Genomic DNA, 12,092 nt, shown 5'->3' with positions numbered 1-12,092 from the left:
CAGTTTTATGTACTCACTTAAAAATCCGTTATGTAAATAAATTAACATTATTAGAAATTAACAATAGATCATTAATATAAATGTCAATTATATTTATTCGTATTTATGTATAGAGTCAATTTTACTTGAAAATAAACAAGCGGTAGCACGCCACAGTATCTGATTCCACTGTACCAAAATGAACGATAAAATGACGCGGTTTCGTTGGAAAGTACAACAAATGGAATTGGAAAAATAAGGAGCGGATCTGCATCCGTCCATTAGAAGGATGATGGATCCGAGCGGGAGGATATAACCCGGCGCAGCCGATAGCCTTAATGAGCCGCTGTGACTCGGTCGATGGAGCATCGAACCGACGACGCGCGCTGCAACGGCCCGGGTTCGAATCCCGATACCTCTCCTGTGTGCGGTTTTTCCGTCGTTTTTCCGCGTTTTCATTCATCGCGGTATCGAAGACTGGGGCTTCTCATCCGTGAAACCGGAGATTGAGTCTCGAAGCCAAGTCGAGAAAAAAAATTCTTTGACCTCCTTCTAATGGAGTGGAGAAAACTACGTTTGAACCTCGATATAGAAAAAAACGAAAGGCTCTGAAGGGGAGAACGTTTTGGAGTGAATGCGATCGAGAATTGAGATTGTGTGTGTGTGTGTGTATACGTCATCGCATGTGAGACCTTTCTTAAGCGTGATTCATATAATTAATACTACGGATGGCTCATTTATGGAAAAAATTGGACAGATGAAATTTCGAATGGTGGATATTTTATTTTTAGAATATTTGTTATTTTATTTCTGATTAAAGATAATGTTGAAGAGAATATTTATTTTGCTTTAAATTTGAAGGTTAAAAATTACACTACAGATTTCACGCTTTTACTGGCATAAACTATAGGCAAAACTGAAGAGATAAAATTTAAAATGGTGGACACATTGAGGGAATTTATAAATGTCAATGTGTTCTTTAGAATCTATAAAAGATATTGGCGGAGACGGTATTTATTTTGCTTAAAATTCACAGGCTAATAATTACATTGCGGATTTAATGAATTTACGGCAAAAGTGTGGAGATTAAATTTAAAATGGTGGATATGTTGAGGGAATTTCGAAATGTCACTGTGTTATTTACAGTTTATTAAAGAACGATATTTATTGTGCTTAAAATTCGTAGGTTAATAATTACACTACAGATTTTAAGCATTTATGGCAATACTGAAGAGAAAATTTAAAATGGTGGACACGATGAGATTAAAAGATTAATCATCTGAGTCCGTGGTAACAATATCCACAATAAAAGTAAAACTAAACCTTCACCCCTCCACATTGATTTACAATAATTACCCAGTCGATTGAAATTTTCCTAATAACTTACTCACTACGCCGATTAACCTCTTAGACACGACACGCCATTATGGTGGCTTTTGTAGATGTTTCGTGTTTTACTCATTTGTATTATAGAATCAATTATATCTATTTATTTATTTACTGCGTAATCTAATTTGTTATTATTTACCTTTGTTATTTCTATTTATTAACTTATCTATTTTTTCTTGGAGCCCCCGCATAAGGCAGTAGGAATGTAATTACCCCCGGGTATTCTATGTAAGCCCGGTGGAACATTCATTGATAAATAAATTTTAGTTATTAAAGTAAACGATTAAAGTGAAAGTGTATATGTATTGTACACTAAGAAACGAATATATATAGTTAATACTATATATACTATATATAACTATACCAAACAAATTCTGTATTCAGAAAAATGGTAATTTAGTTGTGAAAAATTTCATTCGCGTAAAATCCAGTCGTGCCTAAGAGGTTAATATACTAATTTATATAATATATTTATTTTCAGCCTCACGGCCAAGAAATAGGACTTGGTTTACACAAACCTAACTCTACAATTCTATCTTAACCTTTCATTCATTATATACATTTTCATTCACACACTTATCTCATTTACCTACTGCCTAAAAACCGTTTCTTACTCTAAAATCCTAATAAAGCCTTCTCCTTTGCCCTTTCTTTTCTCTTTTTATCTACCTTGCCCAGCCATTCTTCCACCTTCTCGTTCTTTCTACCGCTTACTACCTCCTCGATCGTCACTCCTCTTTCCGTTTTCCTGCAATCTCTTACGAGATGCTCCAGTGTCCCAAACATCTCCCCACACAGGTCACAGTTTCTTTCTTCCTCTTTCTCCCAATATCTGTTCCATCTTTCCATATTTCCACATCTTGCTCTCGCTACTAATTTCTGGCATCCTCCTTTACCTTCCTTGCTCAGGTACTCTGGAAGAACCCAGATTTTTATTTTTTGGTACCGCGGGTTAAATTTCGACTGTGCCACTTTGCGGAATTGCTTCTGCTGCTGCACCTCTACATCTCTATTCCTCAACCTTGAACCCACATCTTCTCCACTATCCCTCAACCGATTTACACCTTCTTGGCTCCATCCATTCCTCTTAAAATATTCCTCCCTTTCCATTCTGCTTTTGATTTTCAGCTCCTCATTTCTCTCTTTTTCCTTCAGACACTCTGCAGCAATTCTTCTTTCACCACCTCTCTTCAAATTCTCCTCAAACCTTATAGCTCTATGTCCTGTACACACGCTAACTTTCACTCTCTTTGTCTCCTCCAGCACTATGTAACTTGGCGTAGTTACATCTAGGCCCAGTGTCCACTTTATATATCTTAATTGTACCCGCTCTACTGCTTCTCTTTCTCTGTACCCCCATAATTCTACTCCGTATAATAACACCCCCAGTACCAACATATCAAAAAGGAACATTCTCATTCTAAAATTATCTTTAAATATTCTCTCCCCAATGCCCCATGCCTGATTTAAAACTACGTTTGCCCTCTTCGTCCTCTCTCTAATATGCTTATCCATATTACCGTTCCTCTGGAATATTATCCCCAGATAACAGAATTCCTGTACCACCTCTATCTCCCTTCCCTTCCATTTCCATTGCGTTTCCTTGTTCTTGCCTCCCCCCTTTCGGAATATCATTGCTTTCGTTTTCTCCACATTGAGATTCAGCTCCTTTCTGTCCAGATAACTCTCCAATCTCTTCATCATACTTTTTAACTCCTCCTCTCTCTTCGCCACCAGCACCACGTCGTCTGCATATGCCAGAGTCCAAAATCTAAGATTCCCTGCGTCGATCCCCCCCAAAATGCCTTTCCTCATGTGCTCTTCCATATCTGCCAAGAAAATAGTGAACAGTGAGGGACTGAGCGGGCAACCCTGTCTCAGTCCCTCGCCTGTCCAGAACTCTTTAGTCATTCCCTCGTCTGTCTTCACCACATTTCTCGTTTCCGTATATATTTCTTTAATCCTTTCCGTTAGTCCTTTCCTCACACCCCTCTCTGCCATGGCTTCCCAGAGCTTACTTCTCTTCACTGTGTCAAAAGCAGCTTTTAAATCTACGAACAATGCGTACACCTTTCCTTTCTTTTTCATCGTTTCCCTTTCTACCACATGCTGTAGTATGTACGCATTGTCGATCGTCCCTCTATGTTTCCGAAACCCCGCTTGCGTATCTGGCAAAATGCCCTTCTCTTCCACATCCTTCCTCAATCTTTCATTTAAGATTGCCGCGTAAATTTTGTAAGCTGTGCAGAGCAAGCTTATACAAGAGGTTAATATACAAGTCGTTATAAAACAAGAGCAAAAATTCTATGAATCTATTGGTCGATCCAATAGACAAAGTGCTTCCGCAAATTCCCATCCCCGAATACCAATGTTGCGATTCGGGCGCGATCTCAGCGGTTAATCGGCTGAAATCGCGATCGCAATTTCGTAGATGATCTCCGAACACGTCGGAGACAGGAGAGGATAGAGAGACATGCATGGCAGCGCTGGAGCGAGCGTGTTGCGTGCAGAACAATCGTTAATGGCGCGTGATTGTCGTCGGACCGTGAAAGCGGACACGAAAACATAGTGACGTCTGTGCGTGACCCCTCTGCGTGCGCTCTCCAATGACAAATGGAATTTCGAGACGGTTCGAGAGTCGACTGCAGATGCAATCGAATTATCCGCCACTCGAAATTATTGCCCCCCCCCCCCTACCCCTCGGCCTCTACGATGGATCCGGCGGAGCCGTTCGAACGACGGGAATTCGCGAAGAATTCGCCGTGCGTGCACTATCTGCGCCGGCAGAGAGCGGCGGCCATCAGGAGCCGTGAAACGTGGTGCTGTCAAATTTCCTTGGTAATGAGATTCGGGTCTCGCACCTCTTGGAAAGTTTTCCCTCCTGCGGAATCCGCGGAGCCCAGTTTTTCCGAACAGTTCCGAACTGTTCCCGAGAGGATGGTGTCCGGGGTTAATTAAACAGGGAGCCCGGCGGAGAAGAAGATCTGGATGACGCGTTTGTCGGTCGACAGACGAGGTTGCCGCTTTAAATTGTTCGATCCGCAAATTGCCTCTGAGGAGGAGAAGGAGGGGGAGGGCGGGTCGAGTGGAGTCGCGAAAGCCGATTAAAGGAGCCTCGGTTACGGTCTCTTTAAGTCTGGAAAAATTGGGTGAAGAGCTCTCGAGCTTGTTACGCGGTGTTTTCGGCTCCGTTGTGATCTCGGACCTCCAATTTAGAAGAGGAATTCTGTTGGAGGGTCGCGACCACGGAAGGTCATGCGGCCGGCCTCTCTCTTTCTCATCTTTCTCATCTCTCTCTCGCTCTCTCTCTCTCTCTCTCTTCATCATGGCGTTCTCGAGCCTCGGCTAACAACGTACGGAGTCACGGCCCCTCTCTCTCCACTCCGTGGCCTGGTGGCAGTACCAGAGACGCGACGGAGGACGAGTTCTGGCCGACCCTGTTCCCCCAGCTTGTTGTCAATTTGTCACGAATCGATCGTTATTTATGGCCCGGCCACTCTATTTGGTAATAGTCGTAACGGTGGCAGTCGGAGATCGGTTTCACGATTATTACGGACAGAGTCCACTACAGCCAATCAGAGCATAGGTCGTCGGATAATAGCGGGCTTCTCTCGGGTGGCCAGGGATAACTCGGCGCTGCCTGTAAATGTACTCTGATGGGACATTAAAATGTATGAGCTGTTTAGAGCGCCGCGGAAAGAGGGTCCTTTGGCTTTCAGGGACTCTCTCCCCGGCCACGTGTCAACAGGAGCATGTTAAATACTCGCTGTCACCGCTGCAACCTCATCTATTCTACACAAGGATGCCCCCGGGCTCGTGCCGAACCTAATCTGGGATCCCTTTGAGATCTTTCCGGCTAAGGAAGACTTACCGAAATTCCAGGACCTCGCGAGAGACACGCCGACACTGTCTTTGCTGGGCGAAGCCACTGTGGCTGGTCAGAGTCGAGTCTTCACTTTACAATGAGCCTAAGAATGTTGCTCTAGGGTTTTTTGTTGCCACTAGACGACGCATTCCCTAGCAAGTGCGAAGTCTATGCTTTTCAACATGACACACGGTCAGCCTGTGATGACGTCTCGATATTTGAAGTAGTGTAGCTTCATTAAGAATATTTATAGGAGAGTGAGACATGGCTCGTTTTAAACAGCAAGGAATGCACTGTTTAGCAGCGTATGTTTTTTTTATTATTCCGTTGCAGTGACGTCAACGGTCACTATATTGGTAACTAACCCCATTTTTTGAATATTTTTCAACTTTACGGATTTCTCGAGAAATCGATAAATTGTTTCGTATATCCAAACCACAGTGATTTTAAAGCATGATGTCTCCTCTTTCAAACGAGCACCAAATATTTCCCTCCAGTAAAATCAATACCATCATAAACCATAAAGTCTTCCCTCTCCATCGGCTCCAAAACTATAACTTTATGATTTTTTAAAACCGATCTACGATTTTTTTAAATTCGATCTACAATTATTTGAATGAAACGACTTTTAACATGCAAACAAGTTTTACAATATCTGCTGATCTTCAAAGTCCCATTACTTCGTCGAAAAAGATCATAGGGCAATATTAAATCGTATCAAAGGTCAGAACCTGCCCTTACCAGAGCCATAATGTTTTCCGCGACGAGGTTCCTCTGAATCGAGTACCAGCTTTTCAAATGACCCAGATGCGGAGCGAACGACTTTAAAGACGACACCTATAACATCCGCCATTTTTCTATGTATCCGCCGGAGCGTTCGAGTAAACTGCGAGTTGGAAGTTAGGGTGATCGTAGAGAATGACCAGGGACTTAGGCGCGCCTAGTGGATCGTCGTTGGTAGCTGGCTGGCGGAACGGGTCCCCCGGGAGGCCGGCGTTAAAGTTCCGTCATAACGGGCGAAAGAACGGCGTTCTTATTTGCGCGTAGCGCGACGCCACCGTTCCATGGATTCTCTGCTTTGAATATTCTCGGCACCGAACCCGAGAGCATTCGACTGCGCGCCGCCGCGGCCCAATGTTTTCTATTTTTCCGCGACACCTGCGCCCGGCGAATTCGAGTCGACTTTAAAGAGGAACGCTGGAAATTCGATGCCGGTGTTCTCGAGGAGGCCAACCAGCCCGCCATTATTCCTCTCCTCTGACCATTTCCGAGGCAATGCGCTCGTAAGGAACTATACCGTCTTTTTCATGGCCCATATATCCCCCTTACTATCTCATATACAGGATTTAACGTGTATCCGTCGCAGACGTCTGTTATTGTGCGCGGGTGAACAACAGGACGGTTCTTATTCTTCGATCTCGTTTTTATTCCTTCGAGTATCGCGAAATTGCGACACTTGATGAAGGAACGACGAGTGCTGTATTTGGACGGGGTCGGATGATGGGGCAATTACTGTGCCGTGTTAGCGGGCTTTAGAGGTTTTCGCATCGATACTAACTTCGGCGGTTTAGCTGTCATTTATTAACACGAAATTATACGGGGCGTTACAGAAGTGTCTTGAAATAGAATAGAAGGGTTCTTGAGGCTATTTTAAATAATATTTTTATTTGCAAAAACTTTCTCCGCGATATTAATGAAAAACGATGGCCAATGAGATGCGATATCGGCTGACCCGAGGCGGCTGTACCAATCAGCGAAATCGCGCATTTGGTCGCTCGTTGACTCGCTCAATCTTTTTCCCTCACTGTTTTTCGTCAATAACTCGTAAACGAAGCCTCGGATTGCATTTGTACTAAGGAAGAAGTTACTTGAAATAATCTTAGATTTCAAATACTTACTAATTACTTACTTATCAATTACAAATGATTTTTGAGACATCCTGTACCATGTATTACTGAAGCCAAGTAGATGAAGAATCTTCACAGAAAATTGTGTCTGGAAATGTTTTATTAAAACAGATATAAAAGTTGAAAGTTTATACGAACATTGATTTATAAAAATACGATAGAAACATAAAATAATTTCTTTAAATGTAACTGTTATTGTCAATACAAATTAAACATTTGAAAGAGTTCGATAATCACGAATTTGATGACTGAAGGCCTTCGTTCTAACAATGACGAATGTTTGATCATTTATTATAATCAGACTGTGGATTTTATGCGGTTGTAATTAAAATGAGCAGAAATAATAACAAATAATATAGACATTAGAAAAAATTAAGAATTATTTTACATTATTCACTTTATTTGAATGACTAACAAGAGAAATGCCTATTCATTTATCTTACATTTAATAGAGTTTATTTAGTCGTTTATTTTTATTTCTTTATTACTATTGTACTATACTAGATATTTACAACTACCACAATAAATCATAAATATCTTCAAAACCTTATATATAAATAAAAGGCATTTGCATAAGTCTACTCTGCAGTCAAAGCTATTTTAATTCGAAGTGCAAGATATATTATCTGATCTGTTGTATTTCCGCTTGATGTCATTTATTACAGTTTATGCATACGAAATTATTGTTATTGAAAAGTATAGAATTTGGAGTATTAACAGTTTCTGAAATATAAACAAGCCCGATGCTATTAGAATTAATTTGGACAATAGCACAGGAATTTTTGGCGGCGCCTAGGAGTCGCCGCGCGAGAGCAAAGGGTTAAAATAGAATTCGTTCCCCGGGTAACGTCAATCTTTTCACAATTTCGTGAGAATCGATTTCCGATCGGCTGGCTCCAGCGTGCGATCGAGGAACGCGAGCCTCCCACGCGCGAGAATCCCGATACAAAACGGCGGGAGAGATACTTTCGCCGTGAAATGCGGTCTCCGACCACTGATTTCCGATCAGCCGAGGCTTTCCCGGGGCCGAAACAAACCGTATTCCGGTCGTCGAAGTCGTTTCGCGTGGAGATGTCGCCGAATCCGTTCCCCGGATCCGAGGATTAATCGGCCTTGGGCCGATCCGGGGATCCGGGAGCAAAGTTTGCGGTCTCGGCCGCGGAACACAATGGAATGCCAGCGACGAGAGGGGCGGCGGATGCATTAACCAATCCTCGTCGAACCGCAGATCGATTATTTCCAGAGATTGCGGGAAAGTCCTCGGAACTTTTGTCCGAGGGGCTCGACGTATACCCGTCGTCCAATTATCGGTTCGGAACATGTCCGCCGGATGACTGAGGATGATTTATAGGCTCGCCGGAGCACCGCGGACAGGCTCCGGAGGGATCGGCAGTGACCAATCACGCTACACTTCCGTCATCCGATACTTCTGCGACGATAGACTTCGTTCGAACTTCGGCGATCCGGCCTCGCTCCGCCCAGATCGAACGGTCCGCGGCGGTGGCCGGCAGCGAGGCCACGCCTATTTGGCCCGGAGGAGCACACGACTGCTCCGAAGACTTTATCATCTATTTCAGTGTGTCTTTGGGCCTGGTCCTTGAAAATCGGTGTACAAAGTGTTCGTAAATTTTGTAACATATAACTTTTAAAACAATCTTATACGACTCAATTAATATCGATTTTTCGCTATTGATACAATTTTATATTTCTTACGTTAGTAATTATTTCTTCTCATTTTTTCAGCTGAGTTATAGAAGAGTTAATATTACTAGAATAATTTTTATTACATTTATATTTTTACCACGGCTCGTTTGAAGCGTTCCAAGTAAAGAAATTCTACGCCGAATGTTTCCACGGCGTTTTATAATCAACTGTCTCTCACTTATCTTGCATAGCTTTGCATCTACTTTGCTACCCGGAGAGACTGGGGAGGAGATTTTCAAAAGGGCCCGGGCCAGATGGAATCCGGTTCGAAACGGCCGAGATACAGTTCCGTCGGTCGGAAAATCCTTCTGAACGTTAGTTTTTCGACGGGATCTGAGAGGCAGCCCCCGGTTGCCTCGGCGGACGAGAGCCCCGGACAAAGTTTATCTGCAGGCGTTCCGACGACTCGGCAGCCCGGCCGTGATAACGAATCACCGTCTGGGGGTCGATAGCTGTGCCGCTTACCCTACATACCTCGACCGTCATGTTTTAATCAAGCAATCAATAAATTCCCGGTCGGTTCTCACGCCGGCTAAAGCGCGGAAGTCGCTCGCGGCGGTATTTCAAACGGCTAATCGGCCACCTGCGACCCCGCATTCTTCTAGCAACTGTTCTTTAACGTCCACAGTTACGCTCTTGTTCTTCCTCGAATTTCCGACGATAACGAAAATGAAAATGAAAATGAAAATGAAAATTAAAATTAAAACGGAAGTGGGAATGAGAATAGAGACAGAAATGAAAATGTATATTTGAACGAGAATGAAATTAATGGACAGAAAATGAAAATGAATATTCGAACGAAAATGAAAATAAATATGAAAATAAGCATTGAAACGAGACTGAAAATAAAAGCGAAGATAAGAGAAGAGAAATTCAAACAATTATGAGAATGAAAATATCAATTACAATTGAGATAGAAATAAAATAAAAATAAAGAAAGCACTGAAATCAGTATGAAAATAGAAGCGAAAATAAAAAGAGAAATTCAAGCAATTATGAGAATGAATATATAAATTACAATTGAGATAGAAATAAAATCAAAATAAAAATGAAGATAAGAATGAAGATAAGCATTGAAATGAGAATGAAAATAAAAAGAGAAATTCAAACAGTTATGAATTGTTTCAAACAATTGAGGTAGAAATAAAAATAAAAGTAAAAATGAAAAAAAACCATTGAAATCAGAATGAAATTAAAAGTGAAGATAAGAAGAGAAATGCAAATAATAATGAGAACGACAATAAAAATTACAATGGAAATTAAAATTAAAGTGAAAATTGAAACGAAAATGTAAATGAAGGTGAAAATAAAAGTGAAAATAAAAGCAGGAATTCAAGTGAAAATGAGAATGAAAATAACAGTTAAAATGGAAATTGAAGTTGGTGTAGATTATCACGTTCTCTCCAAGCTTCAGACATATTTATATCTGTATTTAAAAAATAAATAATCGTTATTTTTAATAATCGTTATTTTTAAACTCAGTTTACGAAACACTGAAAGCGTACATTTATTGAGATATTTGGCGACTTTGATTGCAATTTACGTCCATTGTTACAAGTTCATTGTATAAATACTTCATAAACGTAGCGTCATAATATTAATAACCATAAATTGAAATATTTTTCGCAAAGCTACGAACATATGGAAAGTATTTTAAAGTGTGATTAATCAACTGCGGACTATTACGCAACAGAAGTGAAATAACAGTTAATTGTCACTCGTAATAATTTTAGAAGAAAATAAAGAGAATTCGGAAATAAAAATAAATCTCTACTCTTAATAATTTAAAAACAAAATGAAGACAAATTAGAAATAAAAATAAATTGCTTCTCTTAATAATTTCAAGACAAAATAAAGACAAATTTGCAATAAAATTAGAAATCTAAATCAATGGTTTCTTTTAATAATTTCGACAAGTCGAAAATATTACCAATATTAATCAATTCTTCTTACGTCTTTATAATCTTATATTTCAGCTACACATTTTTACCATAAATGCATAGAATACATAAAACCCACGTTCTAGTAATTAATATCGTCGAAATCCAACAGAAGTTGCTGGAAAAAACAGAATACAAATTTTCTATGGGACGAAAAGTTTCTCCAAAACGCTTGACTGACTTTCTCTCTCTCTCTCTCTCTCCCTCTCTCTTTCGGTTTTCTCTAACTTTTTGCGGATTATAGAACTAGGTGTAAATACTGAGGGAGATTGTGAAAGCCGTGGGGAACGTATAGAAATTTATAGAAAGCAAATGCTCGGTGCTAAAACGACAAACCCGTCGCGGCGACCAAATATTTGCCAATCAACCGACTTTCTCCGTGAATTCCTGGCCCGAATGGCCCGCAATCTTCTCGAGTTCGACAGTTTGATTGGTTCCGAGGTCTCATTTAAACGGTCCCTCTGTCAAAGGCTCGTCTCTGATCGAAAGACCGGCTGCTTATTTACTATCTCGCCGAGTGTCGGGCCAGGGACGCGGCCGCTCCTCCGATTCGATTAGCCAAAAGTATCGTTTGTACTCTAATTGGCTTTCCAAGTACTCCGGCTAACCAGTTTTCATCCCGAAGTTTAATATTATTCATCTTTGACGTCGGCAGACTGTTCTACTTATCTCGAACGCGGTTTCCGGAATTTCTTACAGCCGAACGAGCCAGTGGAAAAATTTGTATTTTTTTATGTATTTAGAGATCACTATAATATATCGTTTTGTTAAGTTTCAGCCTAGTCGCTCAATTTTTTTAGAAGTTACGAGCAGATTAATGAACATTGATTTATGTAACGATGATGTTTGTTAGTTTCAACTTCCTCAAAGTACATTTTCTGTTTTTTTACAGCCGAACAAGTCGATGGAAAAATTAAAAATTTTGCCATAATTAAGAAAGTACTATAATACATTACTATAATAAATTCCATCTTGATCATTCCATTATTTTAGAAGTTATGATCAAATTAATTAACATCCACTTATCTGACGAAGATGTATATCAGTTTTGATTTCTTCAAAGTACAATACTCTCGATTTTTTCACAACCGTACAAGTCGATAGAAAAATTCAAAATATTTACAATATCAAGGGTGTTCTATAACGTATCGCTAAAGTAAATTTCATCCAGATCGTTCAATTCTTTTGAAAGTGACAATCACATTAGTCAGCGTTTGCTAAACGATACTTCCTATTTCTCTACAATCGAATAGATCGATGAAAAAATCCTTTTGATCACATTAACGTATAAATCAGTAGCGAAACTAA

The 12,092-nt window shown here is 40.5% G+C and overlaps 2 protein-coding genes across 2 annotated transcripts in view; one reads left to right on the top strand and one right to left on the bottom strand.

Annotated features, from left to right (window-relative positions):
- Window positions 1-12,092, top strand: part of Ache-2 (acetylcholinesterase 2) — a 171,891-nt gene that overhangs the window by 46,323 nt on the left and 113,476 nt on the right. The gene's annotated exons all lie outside the window — the stretch shown is intronic.
- On the bottom strand, window positions 1,859-2,563 carry LOC144473752 (uncharacterized). The gene is made up of 2 exons (XM_078187923.1): window positions 2,038-2,563; window positions 1,859-1,977 (listed from the first exon to the last, which is right to left on the bottom strand). Exons 1-2 carry the CDS (start codon window positions 2,476-2,478, stop codon window positions 1,954-1,956), a joined length of 465 nt encoding a protein of 154 aa, XP_078044049.1. The 5' UTR covers window positions 2,479-2,563; the 3' UTR covers window positions 1,859-1,953.

Source organism: Augochlora pura, chromosome 7 (genome assembly GCF_028453695.1).
Source record: "Augochlora pura isolate Apur16 chromosome 7, APUR_v2.2.1, whole genome shotgun sequence".
NCBI classification, from domain to species: Eukaryota; Metazoa; Arthropoda; class Insecta; order Hymenoptera; family Halictidae; genus Augochlora; species Augochlora pura.
This window is presented reverse-complemented; position numbering and strand designations above follow the sequence as displayed.

Excerpts from the sequence above, each read along its gene's own strand:
- LOC144473752 (XM_078187923.1), bottom strand. The coding sequence starts at position 2,478 with ATGGAAAGGGAGGAATATTTTAAGAGGAATGGATGGAGCCAAGAAGGT. Across the intron at positions 1,978-2,037 it reads TGGAAGAATGGCTGGGCAAG|AAACGGTTTTTAGGCAGTAG; the intron begins GTAGATAAAAAG and ends TTTTAGAGTAAG.